Source organism: Lachnellula hyalina, assembly GCF_007821495.1.
Source record: "Lachnellula hyalina strain CBS 185.66 chromosome Unknown contig00109, whole genome shotgun sequence".
Taxonomy (NCBI): Eukaryota; Fungi; Ascomycota; class Leotiomycetes; order Helotiales; family Lachnaceae; genus Lachnellula; species Lachnellula hyalina.
The window spans coordinates 44084-64489 of NW_022157223.1; the positions used below are offsets into that span (position 1 = coordinate 44084).

The 20406-nt window shown below is 47.8% G+C and overlaps 6 protein-coding genes across 6 annotated transcripts; 3 read left to right on the plus strand and 3 right to left on the minus strand.

The window, feature by feature from the left end:
- Positions 1–325: 325 nt before the first annotated feature.
- rtf2 (Replication termination factor) lies at positions 326–1288 on the plus strand (the record flags this gene model as incomplete). Its single annotated transcript, XM_031151382.1, has 1 exon — positions 326–1288. The coding sequence occupies one exon, from the start codon at positions 326–328 to the stop codon at positions 1286–1288; it is 963 nt and encodes a 320-aa protein (XP_031003817.1).
- A 246-nt stretch (positions 1289–1534) lies between these two features.
- Positions 1535–3403, minus strand: LHYA1_G006445 (Glucosidase subunit beta; the record flags this gene model as incomplete). Its single annotated transcript, XM_031151383.1, has 3 exons — positions 1535–2181; positions 2231–3172; positions 3262–3403. Coding segments are annotated over 3 exons (1731 nt in total), but the record flags the coding sequence as incomplete, so codon positions are not given.
- Positions 3404–9649: 6246 nt separating this feature from the next.
- LHYA1_G006446 (uncharacterized protein) lies at positions 9650–10891 on the plus strand (the record flags this gene model as incomplete). The annotated part of the gene is made up of 2 exons (XM_031151384.1): positions 9650–10086; positions 10141–10891. 2 exons carry the CDS (start codon positions 9650–9652, stop codon positions 10889–10891), a joined length of 1188 nt encoding a protein of 395 aa, XP_031003815.1.
- Positions 10892–11836: 945 nt separating this feature from the next.
- On the plus strand, positions 11837–12939 carry OMS1 (Methyltransferase, mitochondrial; the record flags this gene model as incomplete). The annotated part of the gene is made up of 2 exons (XM_031151385.1): positions 11837–11859; positions 11973–12939. The coding sequence occupies 2 exons, from the start codon at positions 11837–11839 to the stop codon at positions 12937–12939; spliced, it is 990 nt and encodes a 329-aa protein (XP_031003816.1).
- Positions 12940–15329: 2390 nt separating this feature from the next.
- LHYA1_G006448 (Cyrochrome P450 monooxygenase) lies at positions 15330–17060 on the minus strand (the record flags this gene model as incomplete). The annotated part of the gene is made up of 4 exons (XM_031151386.1): positions 15330–15707; positions 15868–16275; positions 16415–16626; positions 16706–17060. 4 exons carry the CDS (start codon positions 17058–17060, stop codon positions 15330–15332), a joined length of 1353 nt encoding a protein of 450 aa, XP_031003813.1.
- Positions 17061–18754: 1694 nt separating this feature from the next.
- Positions 18755–19843, minus strand: ckb-1 (Casein kinase II subunit beta-1; the record flags this gene model as incomplete). Its single annotated transcript, XM_031151387.1, has 2 exons — positions 18755–19633; positions 19685–19843. 2 exons carry the CDS (start codon positions 19841–19843, stop codon positions 18755–18757), a joined length of 1038 nt encoding a protein of 345 aa, XP_031003814.1.
- Positions 19844–20406: the final 563 nt, after the last annotated feature.

Genomic DNA, 20406 nt, shown 5'->3' on the forward strand with positions numbered 1-20406 from the left:
CCGGTTGAGGGTTTCGTTATTAGTTTGGGCCATCTTGTGCCGTTTTTTCTACCGACTTCCTCTCTACTGTGTGCATGCCATCGTGGTCCATATGCGCCTGTGAAGCGTGTTCTCTGGTGTGGTTATGATATGCGACAGCGTCCGTTGACCAGCTGAGTGAAGCTCGTAAATTGAGCTTCGTGACCCACCCCTGCTAGCTCGGTCTTCGATAAGTCCAGCCAGCTAGCTTATCGGCTGCTTCTACTTTACTCCAGTAAGTATCTTGTTCACAAACAGATTCAATTCTACACAACACAGATCTACACCAAATACCAATTCTACAGCCATGGGTAATGATGGGGGAAGTATTCCCACTCGCCGGGAACTGGTGAAGAACGCAGCGCGCAACCCCAATACCTCAGAATTAAAGGCAACCCAGCAAGAAGCGCAAAGCCATGCCTGGACTTACTGTCCCCTCTCCAACCGCCCTTTAGCAGCCCCCATTGTCTCCGACTGCGCAGGCACATTGTACAATAAAGACGCGGTCCTCGAACAACTTCTCCCCAAGGACGACGACGTCCCAGCATCCATCATCAAAGAAAAAGAAGACGTTCTACAAGGGCGGGTCAAAGGGCTACGAGATGTTGTGGAGGTGAAGTTCACGATTTCGAAGGAGGATAAGGAAGAGAAGAAGATCTGTCCCATTACGAGCAAGGAGCTGGGTCCGAATACCAAATCTGTATATCTTGTTCCGTGCGGACATGCGTTTTCGGAGGTGGCGATTCGAGAAGTTGCAGGAGAGACTTGCGTAGAATGTAACGAGCTATGTACGCCCGAGAACATCATCACGATATTACCCGTCGGAAAGGAAGATGTTGCGAAATTAACAGCAAGAGCGCTGAAGTTGAAGGAACAAGGGCTTACACATTCGCTGAAGAAGGCTCCCGGAAGCAAAAAACGAAAGAAGAACGCTGAAGCAGAGGCGGGTGAGAAGAAACCAGTTGCGAATGGAGGATCGGCTCTAGATGGCCTATCCGAGAAGACCAAGGCTCGATTAGTAGAAAATGGATCAGGGAATCCTCAATCGAGGAGCGGAACTTCCACGCCCGTGGCAAATGGGATTAAGAATGCAGCGACGGCATCCCTAACTGCCAAAGTACTGGAAGAACAAGAAGAGCGAAACAAGAGACGGAAACTGGGACAAAATGAAAATCTGAAGGGTTTGTTCTCAAGTGGTGGGTACAGCGCTCAGGCTCAGAAGTCAGGAGATTTCATGACGAGGGGGTTTTCTTTGCCAAAGCAAAAATGAGGTTCGAAACCAACAATTAGGAAGCATGGTTTTATGGCGTTTGGGCATTTAGACGGCACTAGGTTTCTGTCTCGAGTCATATTGATACACCTTGGCTGAGAATGATGCTACAGCTGTGACATTATTCGTAATACATGTGTACACATCGGTACAGCTATTTGTTTAATCAAGCATTCGCATCTGTGTAGTTTACAACTAGGCTGCCGGCTAAAAACATAAACGCTTTTACGACTCGTCCTCTAAAGCTCATAATTCGTCCTTATTCGCTTTTTCAACCTTAACCTCTTTTTCACAAACCGTTGGAGACCCTACGTCCATCCTATACATGCACTTCTCCTGCTCTTGCACCTTCCAAATCTCATCTTTCTCCGCACACGCCAACACCACCGTGGTTTGTCTATTTGGTCCATTCCAGCACCCCTGTCCATTCTCATACATCAATACGAACCTTTCACCCTGACCAAGTCCCTTCCCATCAGCGCCAACTTCCTCATCAACATACAGTTTGTCGAAACGGACGAAGTTGCCCATGCCGGTATTTCCACCCCCCTTCTTGCTTTTCTGGGTGGTTTTATCCAGCCAGCAGAGCTCGTATTCATACTCGCCTGAATCTTTGGAAACACATGTGTTCTTGAGAGCGCGGAAGATGTCGTCGGCACCGTAATCCTTGCTAAGATCACCCTGGAGGTCACCGAGGGATGATTTCTTGATCCCGAGGTCGTCACTGACAGTATTGTAGCTGTTGCGAGCGTCGGTAACTGCTTTAGATTCGCTGCCCGAGTTGGCATTGTCGGCCAAGATGCCGTTCTCAATTAGCATGATACGAAGATCAGTGATCTTCTGGTGAACCCAGGTGCGGAGCGAGGCTGGAAGATATTCTTCGATTTTGTAGACTATGATTGTCAGTGATGTATTTGAGGCTAGAGACAAGGTGAGACTTACGAGCTTCAACATCACTCTCCTCATCCACTGTCTCCCATTCGGTCCAGTTGATACCCTCAGACTCGCTATCTGGCTTTGAAATGGACTCGATATCACGGTCTTCAGCAGATTCATCTGCATCATTGCCTTTGTTCGCAGCATAGTTTTCCCAGGACTGGACAGCCCGCTTGACACCCTCATCGTTGAAATTAGGGTTATACTCTTCCTTGAACGTCGAAAGGATAGCCTCCAGCTTGGCGACCTTCTCCTTGAGAGCGTCCCTCTTTGACACAACACCGGTAAGAGCATTCCTCAGCTCCTCAACCCTGATCTTTGCCAGTCCAGCCAAAATCGTAACCTTGCTTCCCTTGCCCGGACTCTTAACCACCTTACCCCGCTCCCTCCTCTCAACGTCCTCATAAACTTTCTGTAGCTCCGCCGCCTTAGCCTCTTGAATCTTAATCTCCGCCTCCAGATTCGCAATGGTCTTTTCGACACCAGCCCTCAATTCACCAGCTTCCTTGACAAGCTCATCCTTCTTCTTGAGTGCTGCCCTCGCGCTCTTCTGACGTATCTCATCTAGCTTTCTCCACTCCTTGCCAATCTCCTTACATTTGTCCTCACACTTGGTGCCACCTACGCCTTCCCACTCATCACTGCCATCACAGCAGAGCTCGTAATCGCAGACACCGTCGTTGACGTACATGTGGGGGATATAGCTCGGGATGTGGCCCTTGTTCTTGCAGTAGAAGCCGGGAAGTGCTACACTAGAGTTTTGAGCGGACGAGCCAGTGAGTGGCTGCGGGGGAGAGAGTGTGGAGATGTATGTGCAAGCTGAGGTCCCAGGTTCGTCTGAGCCATCTGGACAGTCACAGTAGTCATCGTTGATTTGGGAGGGCGAGAGAGTGATGGAGGGGTTGGAGATGCATGTGAAGCTGTCTGAAGACTTGTAGAATTTGGCAACTGTAGGGAAAGAAACTTGTCAGTAATGCTTCCAATTAGGGTTGTAGATATGCTGTGGGGGAGCACAAGAATATGAAGGGGTGGTATACATTCTGGACCAACACCTCTTGGTCGTGTGGATCCTGCCGCAAGAATCGAGGTCGTGAGGGTACTGAGAAGTACCAATGCTTCTATTCGCCCCATGATTGAGGTTGTTTGAGATGTGATAGCTGGTCTGAAGTTGAGTTGAAGCTGTTGAACGGAGCTTCATTTGTAGAGATGCCAGCTTGCGGTACCACCTCGGCCACCGTAGTGTATCACTGTACAAGTACAGTAAGTGCGAAACAAGCCCCCTTTCCTTAGACGAATGACCAAAATGTACATAGATTTTTCCTATAGGACTATTTATTCATTACCTAAACTGCGAGGAAATCACTTATGGGCCTGGTGGGCTACAATAAAAGGATTCTTATCCTATTTGGATTCCAAGAATCTGTTGCCCCATTGGAATACTTCGATTGAGCCAGGATAATCAAAGAATCAGTGTCAGACGGTGCATGGTGATCATATGCAGTTGCAGTGACCTCTTGAAGGACCGTCAGAGACAGTTTTCGAGTAGTTGAGTTTCATCCATTGTCGGGTTCGTGATAACTGTGGTTCTCCAGGTTTCTTACCTCTCTACCTGTCCACCAAGCTGATAGATATTTTCATACCTTGAGCATTACCATGGCGACGGCTGATGAGCTTTCCAAGATGCATTCAGCGTTGAAAAAGGTTCAAATGGGCGTCGATTAAAGAGATTCTAGTATGAAAAGCTTTATCCGTTACTCATGATCACTTTGTTTTCCTATCAAATACGCCTCTCTCTCTCTCTCTCGCGCGCGCTCTCTTTCTCTTCAACTTACCTCTTCCGTAATGAGACACCTTGCAAAACCCTCAATCACTCTTAGCGCTCTAACATCCGCTCCAATTCATTCCCTCAGAAGCAATTCAATCATACCTTCTGTGTCTGTGCCTTTCCAATATGCTATAACTGGATTCAAATCCGAGACTTTACACTCTGAATGCGGTCTGCACAAACCAGCAGACGTCTATGTACCCATACACGAAAACTTCGCTCGCCATTGTCAATGAGCTGCTAGTTCTTCAAGTCCTTGTTTAACAGAGTGCAATGACTCGCTTGGATGTTGACAAAATTGGTTTGAAGCGGGAGTTTGAAAAGCTTGAAACTGCAGCTTTCCAGAACAGGATTGTTTGTTGAAGAGTTAGGCTTCCTTCCTTGAGCAAACGTAATACTACCCTCCCCATCAGTATCTGCAAGATCGCTCTCGGATCGCCAGGATGTCCTCCACATCTCAAAAGTAGAGACGATCGATGTCTTCACGGGCTGAGATATATCAGATGCACATACTTTCAACTTGGAACTCTTCGCCTACCCAATACATGCCACCAATAGGTTATGTAGCAACGTGTCCAAGAACTCCCCGTAGATTTCTTGTATTCATGTACAGTACACCAGAAACACCCCTAGCGTCGAACCCCCCTATCCAATCCCTTTCAAATCTCCACTCCATCAAAGCTAAGTAACAACTCCAGGAAAACACAAGAGGGGTAGCCTATTTCACGTGGTACTCGCGTTTGCTCGTGCTCGGGATATGATGGCTCCCTGCATGTAAGTTTCCGATCCGTTGGTACCAAGACCATACAATTTTCGGAGTGTCTATCATACCTTACCTTAGGGATTGATGATCGGGACATATGCATATGCATCATCTCATGGACACGAACGTGCAGCCGCCCGAAAGCGGTCACCGAGTTGGGTCGACACGCAGATGCAGCTTCCCGCAAGGCGCGGGTGCGAGCCTTGCCTTGCCTTGCCTTATCGCGACGTGACTCAGGGCTCGTGATGTCGGGATTAATCGAATCAATTGTATGGCCGATGTGTGACGCGGACTGGTGGCTACCTATGCAAATAGATGATATGATGTCTGAGGTTGCGGGAGGTTGGTTAAACCACGAGATATATATTGTATATACTGGGATTCGAATAGCGCACATGGTAACAATTGGTGAGTTAAGAGGATTGCGAGAGTCATTTTTTCTGACACTTGTTGAGGTCAAGACGACTACGCTCTTGTATTATCTTCTATCAAGCAACACTTTTGCGTTGATGTCACGTGTGATATTCCCCTTTGTAGGTTTTGAGACCGGTTTTGAGAGAATAATCGAGGAATATGGATAAGCTGCACTTCAGGACAGGTCCTGTACTGCTCGACAATTACGAATATTGTCTCCTAGTATAGATGCGCCATATGTCGGGAAGTAGCCAGCCTTGACAATGATGGAGAAATTATGGATACAACCAAGTAAGAAATCCGAGCTTTCCCAATAGACTCGCAAGCGAACAAAGGGGTCCCCTAGATGAATATGGCGACTTTTGAAGTTGCTAATAACCACTTGATCGCTATTCCTCTCTGAACAACTCAGTTACCCAGGCAGGTATGCAATAGAAAGTTACACTTCGCTAGGTTGGACTCGCGATATGCAACCAAACATGAAAGTTTTCTCACTTTGGAGATACATTCACGCCGCCTGAAACCGACCCACGGGACAAGTGAAATTTGTGGGAAGGTCAGAACAAGACGCGGCCTCACACGTAAATAACGCTAGCGTAGTTGCAAGGTGGGACAAGATGGATTCGATTCCCTATCTATAGATGAAGAGAATCCCTTCCGAACAACGGGTAAGTTGCAATACCAGTGAACTTTCACTAGCTCGTGCCGTCACTTTGCGGCCCTTTTGATTAAGCAGCCGTTTCGAACACATGCCAACGTAAAGATTGAAGCGTTTGGAAAACAAGTGAGAAATTAAGTCAATATTTTAGAGACATACAATCTTTGATGAACATGTTTGGGCTTTTCATAGATTGTAAAGAAGCGAGTAGCAAACCTACTCAGTAAGACGCATCCGGGGCATGTCTCCTCTGCCAGGACCGCTTTCCCAAAAACGAAGATTTTGAAAGATTGCGTGCCGATAGAGAAGAAGCAGCTAGGATAAGGTTCAATTACAAGTAAGCTTCGTGCATCAAGTACCAGGCTACATGTCTTGATACTATCATGGTCCAGTTTCTGCTTCAAATCAAGTATTATTCATGACTCGGGAACAAGGGATTAGATGGACTTATGTTCATGACCACCACACGACGACGCGCACATGCAATGGTCTGACGTTGCGTAGAGAGTATAAGAGTCTGGAAGGGTGTTTGAGGTGTGTGTAAACATACGATTGGCCAATCTCGTCCGATTTCTCCGAGTATATATCTCGTACGACCTCTGTCACATCCAGAGCTCTGAACGTAAAGGACCATGGAAAGGAAATAGCCCCCTTTGAGTTTATTTGAGGATTAGCAAGAGGTGACATCTTGTCAGAAACGTCCACACTTTTTTGTGGAGCACATGCATGTCCAGTACCAACGCAGTAAGCGATTGCGGGCCCTGTACTCCGTACTGTACGAATGCTGGGTAAATGAACCCACATCGGTTGATGACTTGAAGGGCAGAGCTGCACGCAACCGAATCAGTCCGCAGAGTAGGTAGGTAAGGTAGATTTTACAAACGCTTTTGGGGTCCTTGGTAGCACTTGCTTGGAGTAAAAGATGTGCACTCCGTTGGAGGATTCGCGTTCTTGTGATCTGGAGATAAAATATTGATTGCTTGGTAAATCGGTAATGATGTCAGAGTTATTTAGCCTTATGCATTCTACCTCCGTACCATGTAAATAATCGGTTCGCGGTCAATGATGTACTGTTTCTGGGCAGATGAGTGAAAAGGGGGGGGGTGAAGGCTTCTCTTCTTCCCGCTACTTCTGTCGGGTCTAAGCCTCGTTACGCGGGGGTCGGTACTGTACCTAAGTACCCCGTAAACAAACTGTAGATTATGCAGGCCGATAAATAACTGATGTTGAGAAACAAAGTCAAGTAAAATGGCTGATGGCTAATTGCGGGGTGGCGGGCTGGCGGGATCGCTTACTCAGAATAGAAGCCGAATTATTCTGCCTGCGCGCAAAGGGAGAGAGAGGAGAGGGTAGGGCGGTGTGGAGAATTAAGAATCTTGGATCCATTGGCCTGAGAGATTTCATCTTTGGAAGAGGATCTCGAAATGTTCTATTGGTGCATTGAAGCTGCAAGACTAGCAGGTATGTATGCATCGAGACGACCGGTGTCAGTAATATCTGCGGCTGACGGCCAGACAACCACCTCGACCTTCTATTTAGGAGGTAGGATGTGCATAAGAAGCTCTCGCGGAGTAGGATCAGGTTGCGAGCGTCGTGGAACAACATCCCATCTTGCGTACCGTACCGTCTTTCGATGGAGCTTATGACGGATGGCAAGTCGCTGATCTGGCATGCCCCGAACTTTATCTTGTGCGATGAGAACCTTACGAGTCAGAGAACCTCGGGTTGAGGTCTAAGCGCCGATTTCTTGAGGACACCTCACTTGAGAAGCCGTGGACTGATCGACTTTATACGGGAGTAATGGGCAAGTTGTTTGATAAGTCTCTTGATGGATGATGCATTTCTCAAAATCATGCCACCTCATCAGCAGGAAATAATATCCACATCCACCCCCCTATTTCTTGCGCCGCCCGACGGCAGTGTAGGCGAGCTGCGAAGTTGTCGACGTCAAGCGAGGCAAGGCTTCAAGGGTTGACGAAATACCGTCCGCACTACTCAGCCAGGTGACGGAGATGATTATTTAGAGAAGCCGGTAGGTGCGGTGCTTAAGCAGTGAGCGCACGATCTTGTACTGTATAGCTGTAGCTTGTAACCTTTAGTGGAAATCCGCGTGGCACTAAACTTGCACCAAGATTTAGAGAAGGCTGCAAAAAAGCGTCGACGTAAATTTTATTGGACCCTTGTTGTAATGCTGACGGGGGATTTCTGTTGGTGGGTACTGGCCGAGACTGGTTGCAGTAGGGACTCTCGGAGCACGAGGCTAACATGCATGTTTGAGGGCAAGCCGGCACAGTAGCCAACAACCAACCGCGCGTGAGTGGAGCAGGAGAAGTGTGGTTGTGGATACTGTACTGTAAAAGCTTGCATGCAGTAGTGTAGATGCATGTGGAGCACGAGCAAGGTTTACCAACTTAGAATTGATTTAGGGGGCCTATAGGGGGGAGGATGGTCCCAAGAATCAAAGATGGTAATGGTAGGCAGTCTTCTCCTTTGTGTATGTATATGGTGGAGTACAAAATCCATCCATGAAGCAAACAAGTGATACAACTCTTAATAAAGAGCCCGTCTTTGCTACCGGTATATGCATCGCGTGTTGATTTCAGGGGACAACAGCCAACAAAGGAAAAGAAAAAGAAAGGAGGAAAAGAAGTCTGTGACTGCAAGTCGCATATCAAAATAGCCTTTCTGCCTTCCCTTACCTTACTCGCCAACCATTGCAACCATCCCTTGGAGCCTTCGTACCGTACGGAGTAATGCTCGAGGCAAGATCCACCATCATTACTACTGTATCTCTTGTAGAAAACCCAAGCTTCCAGCCAATAACATACTCCCGATTATTCTTATATGGATTTCCGACCTCGTGTTCCATTGATTTTGAGGCAATATACATTTCATGACATGCAGTCCCCATAATTTCATCTACCTAAAGTTAGATGCATCATTTGGACCCCTGCCATAGCGCTACAGTACCAGGCCTACCCAACGGCTCTAAATCCTTGGACTGTTCTAAATCTTCCAGTCTTACCCGTATCCATCCCTAAAGCAACCACTCGCGCGCCTCCTTTCTTGAGACCAAGACGATTGACTTACCAAACTGCCCGTAACTTACTCGCCATCCGAAGTCTCCCTCCCTCTCTCTGGCCTGACTCCAGAAAATACATACGTACAGTATTTTGCGAAACTTAAAAGTTGACAGGCCAGGCCGTCCCCAAAACCACCTAGCCATCTACGAATACCGTACTCGACTTGACTTAGCCTCCTGAAACGCCTCTCGGACCACCTTTCTCACCACTCTTTCTCGAGACCTCCCATCCGGCCCTTCCCATCAGTGCCATCCATCCATCACAACACCAAACCAAAAGTCTGAAGATTACTCTCAGCCATAATAACGACCTATACAATAATCGAATATTGAATCATCTACCCTTCGATTTCCACTACAGTACAAAATAGCGGTGTTGCTGCATCCCTTACCGCCTTCAACGCCCCGTTTGTATTTTCTCGGTGGTTGCATCACTCCCACGCCAGCCTGCATTCCGGACGCAAGACCCTGTACCAATAGCAGCCAGCTGCAGCAATTAATCCGTCGCTACGAAGATCAACGTGCAGGAACACAACAAACCGATCCCCTTCCTACCCCTACTCATCCATCCAATACAAACTTCCGGACTCTCGTCGCAAACATCGCCATCGCCCATCCGCCAATTCACGGTAGACTACTATTTTTCCTGTCGCAAAACATCACGACTTTCCCCTCAAATCCCCATGGTTGCCGCCGAGAAACCGTCAACAAACATGCCTTACAACACTCGTCGAAAGTCGTTGTCGTTGCCATCCCTAGGCATCCATCTTCCAGTTACTCACGCCTCCAGAGCGGCCGCACGACTTTCACCGCCTTCTGCCGGCTCAAATGCTGAGAATCCTCCGACCAAAAAATTAAAACGGTCGCATGATGAATCGCCGTCCATGTCGCCTCCCCCAAAGCGAGTAACAGTAAAATACGAAAACACTCCGCCACCGTCGCCAGAAGCAGAGTCGAATGATTTAGAGGAGGAGTCGAAGCCCAAGGAGATTGATTTAGAGGGAATCAACGATGAGATCGTAGAGGGAGTTATTGTTCAGTTACAGAAGACCGGTAATAGGCCTCACTTAGTCAAGGAACTCGCTGCGATCTTGTCGCAAAGCGTCAAAATCGTTGAACAGTAAGTTATTGATGCACTACACGTATTTAAAACTGTTTCTAACGGCTTTTCTAGATCTGCGAATCCTTCAGCTATCATCTCCTCCCGACTTTCGTCATACCTCAAGCGATCATGGTCGGCTTTGGCGCCTTGTCCTGTCGCAAAGGAACTAGAGACAGTGCATCCAAGGAGAACTTATTTCTACCTGACGACTTATCAACATCAACCAATTCCCACTCCTTCGGCCCTCCAATACACACAAAGAGCTATAGTCTCCCCATCTCTGTCGAGCGCAACTTCAAGATCCGATGAAGCCGATGCGGAACGAAGACGAGAATTGTCGCCCTCACCAGAGGTTGACCTTTCATCGCCAGAATTCGATGGCGATGATATGATGGCCCCTCCAACACCCACTGGTTCGTTCCATGGCCGTGTGGAACCACCAGCTCGGAATAATCGTGCATCATCGCCTCCGCTAGAGAAGGACGAAAAGGAGTTTACCCAAACTGCCCGAGGGATGCAGAAGCGACAAATGAGTGGTGACATTCAAATGAGTGGCGTTCCGTCCGACATGGAAGGCCACCCTGTGAAGACCTTGGATGCCGACACTTTATTTGGAGATGGAAAACATCTGAATGTTTCGGGCACTACCACCTTTCTCAGCAGTCCAGCCATGAAGCCTAGTCTCTCGCTCAGCACTCTGAAGAAAGGTATCGAGGACTCGAATGATATGTGGGCCCGTGTTGAAGATACAATGGAATGGGACATGCGAAGTCCAGAATGCGTCGAGCTGGAAGAGTTGGATGGATTGTTGGACGACTTTTAAAAGAAGGGGGTATTCACGACTTTTGATCTGGGATTGCTTATATCTGGACTTCTCCACTTTGCTACATCACTTCTCACCTCTAGAGATTGCGGTCATGTTTTGAGAGATATCTACCGATGAATCTTGTTTGCTTCATTTGCTGTCTTAATACGGAGGAGGCTTGTTGCTATGTGTTGTACGAAATATACGGGAAGACAAAACGGGCAAGAGAAAAGTCAGCGAGCAGGATGAAAAGTAGACGAGATGGAGCACTATCTTTGGCAATGGCAGCTCTGGCTTGCAAGGCGTTTTAGGAGCGTTGATTATCTTGTACATACATAATAGTTGCGGGCGTTGCTATTGATTGGCATTGCTCTTGTGCGCGTTATTTTGAGCGCGATCGAGGACGATTGAGAAACGAAGAATACATATCTCCTATCCTCTCAAACAAACTGTCTTGATTCCTCATCTCATGTGCTCGGAACATTCGGCCTATCGGTCATTCTGACTACATTACGGAGTAAGTGAAGATCTAGTTCAAAAGACCTGACTCGTAGGTTTCACACGAGGGAGCTTGGGCCTCTTTTCAGCCTCGTGCCTTGCATGTTGAATACACGCTAAATGTACTGCCGGTATACTTTTCAGACTGATCAACATCACAGCAAGTACACCAGCGAAAGCCAACCACAAGAAGCATCATCTGCAGCCTTTAAATCCTCAGCGTTTCAGAACAGCCAAGACGGGTACGACTACGATTACGATTACGAAAATCATATAATGTTATGTTACGAAGCGTCAACGCTATTGCCATAAATCAAGTTCAAGTCATCACATCCACAGAGTGAAAATCTGGGTTCCGGGATCGGAATTTGCAGATAAGATGGAGGCATTATATCGCAGGAGTATTCGCAATAGCCTCAATTCTAATCGTGTGTTTCTCTTACGGAGAACTTTTGAGGTCCCACAATGCTGCAGAACAGTTACTACACGTACCCAACACGGGAAAAAACCAGCCAAAAAGCCTCTCAAGCAGCGAAAAGAATTGGAATACAGGTACCCCAATCCACAGCTCAAACCACATGATAATTCTAATTGAACCCAGACCCTCATCCATTAAACGACCTCCACCCCCACGCGCCACGGCCACCCGCCCAATCGTTACCCGCAACCCCCTCCGCTACCGCACAATCCCCATAGTCTTCGGCAGCATAACCCTCTTCGGCCTCTCGGCCTACCTCTTCTACCTAGGGATCACCCTCTCCCGACCATCACCCACCCCCATCCACTCCTCCGCTGCCCTGCAACCCGATGTATCCGCCCGTTACGACGATATAGCGGGGTCCTTTGACGACAAAGTCGAATGGACGGAGACGTTGATGGGGATTAGCAAACGGAGGATGGAGTTGGTGGGTATGGCGAGGGGTGATGTGTTAGAGGTCAGTGTTGGCACGGGGAGGAATTTGGAGGGGTATAAATTTTCGTTTTCGGATAAAAAGGGGAATGGGAAAGGAGAAGTTAAGAGTTTCACAGCTATAGATAAAAGCGGTGAAATGCTCGAGATTGCGCACGAGAAATTCTCGCGGCTATTACCTGGCATTGTGGGCGTGAGATGGGTGATTGGTGATGCTTCTGTGCGGTCAGCGATTCCTGCGCCGCCGAAGAGTGGCGATGAGAGGAGTGGGAATAAGGAGGGGGAGAAATACGATACTGTTGTGCAGACGATGGGGCTCTGTAGTGTGGATGATCCGGTGGCGCTGTTGAGGTGTTTGGGGGATGTGGTTAAGGAGGAGGAGGGCAGGATTCTCCTGTTGGAGCATGGGAGGGGACGGTGGGCGTGGTTGAATGGGGTGCTGGATAAGTTCGCTGAAGCGCATGCACATGAATTCGGGTGCTGGTGGAATAGAGATTTGAAGAAGATTGTGGAGGAGAGTGGATTGGCTGTTGTCGATGCGAAGAGCTGGCACGGTGGGACAACTTGCTGGTTTGAGTTGAAGAAACCGCGGAGTGAGCCTGCCCAGGAGGTAGCGGTTGAAAAGCCGGAGACAAAGACAAAGAAAGGGTGGTGGTGAAATACGCCCTGTTGTCAGAAATATACTTCACGAGCCAGGAGCGTGTTTTACAGATGTTCAAAACTCACAGTCGATCACATAACGCACCTACACAAGCCTTCTCCAGATCATCACGATCCGACGTCTTCACATCAAAGCGCCTTCCGGCTAGAAATGACGCTGCTCGTACAATATACGCCCAAAGATCAACAATAAAACGCAGACTAGATTCGATCTGCCACTGAGCAGTAAGTAGTAGGTCCAGAAACCCTGGAAGAGAAGTCCCATGCCAGGTCCAGTACGTATATAGTATATTTTCCTTTTACAGCTCAGTTGCATCTCCATCTCTGCACTTGATTTTTCTCCTTCTCCCCAACGCGCGCGCGCGCAGAACTCATGAACGCGACTGACTTCCTTGCGTCAACCCTATAACCCATCAACGCACCCCCTCATTTCATAACTACCTATTTACGCCCCACCCACCACACAAACTCGCTTACAGTACTTGTTCTCGTTTCCCCCACCCCCTTTCCTTTCCTTTCCTTTCCTCCTTCACCTCCTCTCATCCACATCCTCGCAAATCGATCCGATGCAGACTCATAATGCGACCCGCTGTCCTTGGTTTGGAAAAGTACGTTAGGTTCTAGCGAAGGCAGTGCTCTCGCTGGCTAGGCAGCATACGTCTTTCTACTATCCCTTCCCTACTTGAAGATGTTGATGACAATGACCAAGAAGGAGTCTGAAAGTGCCAGCCGGTCAGCCTCAATCTCCCAATTTCTATTGTCACTGGCTCATATTTCAGGTTAGTTACGAGGTTTTTACTGTCAAGTTAACCACTTCATTTCATATCACTCATGTTTGCTATTCAGTCAACTCAACCATCCGGTGACTGGCGACATGGTCTGACAATTAATTCCTACTCAAGTTGGACCTTGGCCTAACGAGCAGTTTGAAGGAGCTATCCGAAGTACTCTTCTCAGAACCCTGAGATCATATTGGTACACAATATCAACTTCACTCATTTTCTTTTGACATGATGGCGACCAAATATACCATCCATAGTCCCAATTCCCCACCATTCTTTCTTCGTTAAACAATGCCTCTGTTCACTGCCCTTGTCACCCAGTCACAAAGTGCCTCTTTCACTAAACATTGATCTTTTTGTTCCTTGGACAACACTGATGTCAAAGAAAAACAACAATGCCTATTGTTTGCCAGCTTTATACAAAACTGAGCAGAATTTTAATCAAGGCCCCCTTTAGAATTCACTGGTGCTTATTGTTTTGTCTCGAAAAGGCAATGCTCTAAAAAACAAAACAAAATTGCTTCCTACATAATGGTCAGGCAATCCATCGTTACCACAGCTCGGCCAAACATTTTTATATATGAAACTGTACCACATTCTTAGAAAGGCTTGCAGAAAACTTTTCTTATATTTCAGTCGCCGAAAGTTATATACCATGGGCAAAACATCTGCAACTCCGCACGTTGACAAACACCGATCCGGGCCATCTTATACGGATCTGCACCCTCCGCCCCTCAAACGTCTCTGCGCGGCTGATATGGCGGATCTTGTAAATAATAAGTATGTATCTGGAGAAGTCATAAATACAGTGGTAGACTTATTCAACCCAGGTAATATCCCAATGTCGAGCCCACATGTTTGTCTAGACGCGATATTCTTAAACCAGATCGAGGCATTGTCAAATGACGACGACAGATGGCACGTCGCTACGACAGTACCCAGCAGAGGGCACCCAAAGACCGTCATAATGCCCTTTTGCATTACAAGCGCGCGTGGCGCGAACGGACACTGGATCACCGTGGTTTTGGACATAGAAGATAGACTATGGACAGTCTACGACTCACTCTCTTGGATCAACCACCCGCAACATTTCAACAGAGTTCAAAACCTCATCCAACAATTGCTTGGTTGGTGGGTGGTCCCGGACCTTTTACCTCACTGGCAATACATAGCTAGCGAGGTTCCGCAACAGCATGATGGTGTGAACTGCGGCATTTACACCATCGCGTTTATAATTGGTATGCTGGAGGAAACCATGGTCTACCCTCAACCGCACTATGCAGTGAACGCTCCTGCGCTGAGGCAGCTATTCGTTCGTAGGCTTCAAGGTGTGGAGGCTTAATCGGCTTTGTTTACGTCCGCTAGACTGATACTCGCAGGTACTGCTAGAGTTTTTCCTTGTTCATAATAGATTGCATACTTTATACTTACTTATCGTCTCGGTTCCCCGCCCTCCCTCGTGTGATTCTCAGGGTTCCTGTTATTACGCCGTGAAGATAGTCCAGGTACCACATAGTTCATTTCGCGTTGGTTGAACCAATCTCAAAGTACTTGATAAGTCATTGTTTATTTATAGACACTTTCACTATCAAGGAGGGCTGGCATCTCAACTTGTTATCTTGACCCTCACACCCTCCGAACCATCCTTAGCAATCGCAAAAAACAAATCCCTACAGATCTCAACATCCCCCACATCCGTCTCAAACAACTCCAATACCCCCTCATCCCCTGCCTCGCTATATCCTTTGCCACCAAACGTACTATAAATCGCACCAAGACAAAGATACAGCTCTGCCCACGCTAGATTGATCCCCAGACATATACGCGAGCCGCCCGAAAACGCAGCCATATACTTGTCCAGGCGCCCGCTCTTATCCTCCAGCCACCGCTCCGGTACAAAGGCCTTGGAATCCGGAAATATGGTCTCGTCGTGGTGCAGCATAACGGTCGAGACGCTGACCGCTGTCCCAGCCGGGATCACCCACTAGATCATGGGGAGTTAGTTATTTCCTATCCAAGAAGGTTTCGGGAGTAGAATGAGCTTATGTTTCCAGTTTGGGAAGTATGTAAGGAGTAGTTGGAGTACATAAGACGAAACATGATGGAAGGGGATAGGGTAAAATCAAAGAGCCAGTTTTCCTTACGTCCTTGTACCGAAGCGTAGCGTCTGGACATACGCGAGGCAGGCGTACCGAAGCGCCGTATGAGAGACGCAGGCCTTCTTTAATCACGGCCGTGAGATACGGCAGTTTCTCTAGCTCGGATAATGTGAGCTCTTCGCCCCCGTTGCGGCGCTTGGCGGCACTGAGTTCCTGCTTTATGGCCTGCAGGGTTGGGGGCGAGGAGAGGATGTGGTAGGTTGCTACTGTTAGGGCCCATGCTACCGTGTGACTACCGGCTCCGATGAGGACTATGGCCTCGCTGATGAGGCGCTCGTTGCGCTTCTCGCTGGCAGGGAGGTCGCTTTCGAGGAGCGCGTGGAAGATGGTCTCGCGGTCTGTGGGCGATTTTGAGGAGGCATTTTTTACGTCCTCGATGTCGGCGTTGAAGTTCTGTTGGTTCGGTCAGTCAAGTCAGTATGTGCGTAAAGTAAAGTAAAGTAAAGTAAAGTAAAGTAAAGTAAAGTAAAGTAAAGTAAAGTAAAGTAAAGTAAAGTAAAGTAAAGTAAAGTGTGGGTTCTGACTGACTGACCTCTTTCTGTTGAGCTACGGCTGCGAGGCCGCCGCCGATTAATACGGCAATGGAGTTCGGGAGAGCGAGGAGGGCTTTGGAGAGGAAAGGAAAGTTCCTGTGGATGTTTGTCGCTTTTGCGGAGTCTAGTGAGAGGTTGTGTTGTGCGGGGTCGAAGTGAGGAGCTTCGACTCTATGGGAGGATTTCCCGAAGCAGTACTCCATGATAACATCTAAATAACCAAGTCAGAAACACACAGATACACATTACAGAAATATATGTATATGTATGTATCAGAAATCCATCCTCACCATTAGAAAACGCCGAAAGCGCATGCAGGAAATTAACCGGCGCTTCCGCGTTCTTCAACTTAACAAGCTGGCCTATCAGCGCATCGACTCTCTCCTCCACCACCGGCAGCATGCGCTTCGTATACGCCTTTGAGAAAAACGGACTCAGCGCCGCTCTGCGCTTGCGATGCAAGTCGTGAGGCACCGTGTCTATGAGACTGCCTCCTAGCCCGAGACCGGCAGTGTGCCAGGGGTCGCGCTCGCGCTTGCGGCCTGAGCCGCTGTACAGCGTATCGAAGAACTCGGGGTCGCGTACGGAGAGCTCGTGGGGGTTGATGCGGACGATTGGGCCGTATTGCGCGTGGAGTTCTTCCATTTTAAAGAGGTATTTTCCGCGGAGGATGACGTCGTAGTAGAATTCATACCTAGGTTGGGCTTGTTGAGCAATTTGTAACTTTTTGAGTTGCAGAGAATAGAGATTGGATTGGATCGAAGGTTCTCGGGGGATTTTCCTCTTTCCAGACCCGGCTCCTTTGTGAAGTTTTAGGAAAGTGCCATGGATTCAAGTACGTACCAGTATGTCAGAGCAGCGAGTCTTGGTCCTGGGAATTTGGCAATAGGACTGAAATAAAGTCGCCATATTCCTTGAACGGCTAGGTAACTAAATAACGCAATGACAGGAGCTGCAATGGTATGAAGCCCAATATGAAATGGAAAAATATCAGACATTGTAATTGAAATCGAGGTGGATTAGATTATGATAATGTAACAGGAAAGAGCAGAGGCAGGGTAGCTAGGACAGTCCTCAGTCAAAAGTGACTTCCTTCAGACCACGGGGCTTAATGTGAGGATGAACAAACAAGAAATAATGATGTCAACGGATGGGGATGGATCGATATTTAACACCACCTGAAATAGCTCCCGGCTTCAAGCCAATGCATGAGACCTAGTACAGACCTGTTGCGGGCACCAGTCATTGTGTGGCAGTTTGAGCGTTATTCTCGATCAGCCTAAATCCGATGTCCAGATGTGGAGTAAAGAAAAGAGTCTCCTGGACCCACACATATCATATTCGCCGAGATTTCCCTATCAAGACGTATATTCTAAAAGTGCTTAGGAGTTAAGAAAACTCTAAAGAAGGGTTTACAATAGCTGAGCATAGCAACGGAATTATATGGGGTACAGTAGCGTATTGATATGCTGAAAACTGGGGCGAATCGAACACTCGTTGGGGTTTCCGAATCGTTCTCCCCTTTCGGCTGCTGATCTTCCGAGGTTTAGTGGCCCTAGAACTCCGAGGGCCAATTACTAGAGGATACCGACTACAAGTACACTCACTCTACTTCGAACAGTAATAAAAGACACGTCAAATGTGTTTTACTTCTTCTCGTCTTCGCAAAATGGCCACGCAATCATTCTATGACGTCCCTTTTCGAGTAAGCTGCTTGGTCTGCGCTCTCTTACTGCATGCATCGTTTGTTAAGTTAGTTTCCTTGCAATCAAGCATCAGATTCTCGACCAAGCTTGTAATGACACTCGTTCAAGAAGTATGCGACAGGATCTAGCAATTGCAAATTTCAGGGGACGATATTTTAATGTCATAATACCAGTTTTAAGTGAAGTAAGTTTGCCATCCACTAATCAAATCGCACTGAAAGTATACATAAAGTTTGGTTTCTCACTCGAGATGCACGATCCATAAGAGGCAAAGGCAATAGTTTAGAAAATGCCAACTTTGGCGTGTCATATTATAGAGTTCGCATCCAAAGGGAGACACAGTATATAATACAGCTGAAGAAGGAGAAATATGAGCCAAGTCTGATTTGTACCATTATTCGACATACCACCAAATATTTTCTATTTTCAACACCTTCAAAAATGGAGGGAAGCAAACATATACCGCTGTGGGCCACAATCACCACCAAAATATGCAATTCGCTTGGCACCCACGCAACATAAAGCCATCTCTAAACCGACCTCCCATATAAAGCCGTGTCTCATTCCTCCAAACGCCTACAATGTGGAAAGGTAGTTCCAAATCCCATTTGAGATGTCTCAAGAAGAGACATTTCAGGCGAACAATTCCCCCAAAGCTTCGACCGACATAGGGCTCCCTCCATTTGGTCGTCGCATTTTCCGAGCTCCACCCGCTCCACCCAGCGTTTGAGTTGGCTGTGTACGAGCTCCATTATTCAGTCCAGCATCATCATCACTCTCGTCCGGATTCGCATATAAAGCCGCTTCGTCCAATTCTCGGATGTCCACCGGTCGGTCACGCAACCATGACATTCTCGGCCCGCTCCTCGCTCGCTCTGAGACCTTGAATCCATATATCTTCGGCTCGTACATCTTTCCTTTCCCAAGCCCAGGCCCTAGATTTTGTACGTTCATGCCGTTTATTTTGTCCTTTTCTTCGTCACTAGCTGTTGTTGCCATACTGCGAGCACCGTGCCCCCCTAGCGTATCCATGCCTTTCTTGCTGATATCGTAGTCGGGGAATGTGAGGAGGAAGAGCGCACCAAACGTTCGTCCGAAGAAAGCGCCATCAACAGTTTGAAATCGAGAATTCGGGGGAATGTAGACATCTAAGCAGGAAGGGCAGAAGAGCTTCACAGTATCCTCACCCGGTACATCGGAAAGTCCTACTGGTAATGTTCGGACTCCTTCGCAGTACGTTCGGGGGCATACGCCAAAGTGTCCGAGTTCGTATTTTTCGGACATTTGTTGGATACCTGCTCGAGAGCAGATAAAGCGTTGGTGGATAAGACCGTAGAGCATTTCGGCGGAAGATTCGATGATTGATAAATCGGAGGCCATACGATGGTGTCTTCGATCTGTGGCTACCCTACGAACCTTGTGATCCTCGCCTTCAATAGATTCGTCACCCTCTTCTTCTTCGTCATCTTCATCTTCGTCATCGTCATCTTCTGGCTCGACATCCAAGATCATCTGGGCTGTATGTTAGCAAACGTAGAGACCAAAAGGTTTATTGAAACATACCTCTAACGCTTCCTTATACATAGCCACCTGGGTTTGCAGTCCCGTCAGATTGAAGTCATCTTCTATGAAGTCCTCCGATATCTCTGCAAAGTATTCATGCCCCAGTAAAGAACAAAACGATGAGATCCAAGACTCTGGTGTGCCGGAGGAGGAAGACATCGTGGTTGTGAGGGTCTGGAAGCCGAAAGAGCCTCGAACTCAATGACACCAATGTGCAGCCTGCCCAAAAATCCGATACCAGCACTTTATGCTCCCACTATCTTGCCCGTCTATGTCGATAGCGGTCTCTCGGTGTAATGGAATGACGCCACGGGTTCTCTTCTACTCTGCGACAAACTCAATGTAGCTCGAGTATGTTGGTGAGGGGTCAATGCGGAGAGCCTAATGAGGGCAGATGCTGGTATGAGGGGCCACAGCAGATAGTGCGCGTTGCGCAGGTCTAGATCTTTGCTTAGAGAAGGAGGAGTACAGACTTCGAAGGTCTGGTAAACGTTGGTGTGCTGTTGGGAGAATATTGGGGCTTCGGGATGCTTCTTGTGATATCTTTAGCTGATTACCTGCATTGGTGCGAAAGACGGCGGTTAGATAGTATTTGTCGACAAAGGACGAGGTGGGTAGCACGGCCTACGTGGGCTGGTGAAATAGGCTGAGTATGGTGGACCAGAATCGAGTATCGTCGTTTGGAGGTTGGGAAGGGCGCAAATCAGCAAAGCAAAAGCCTC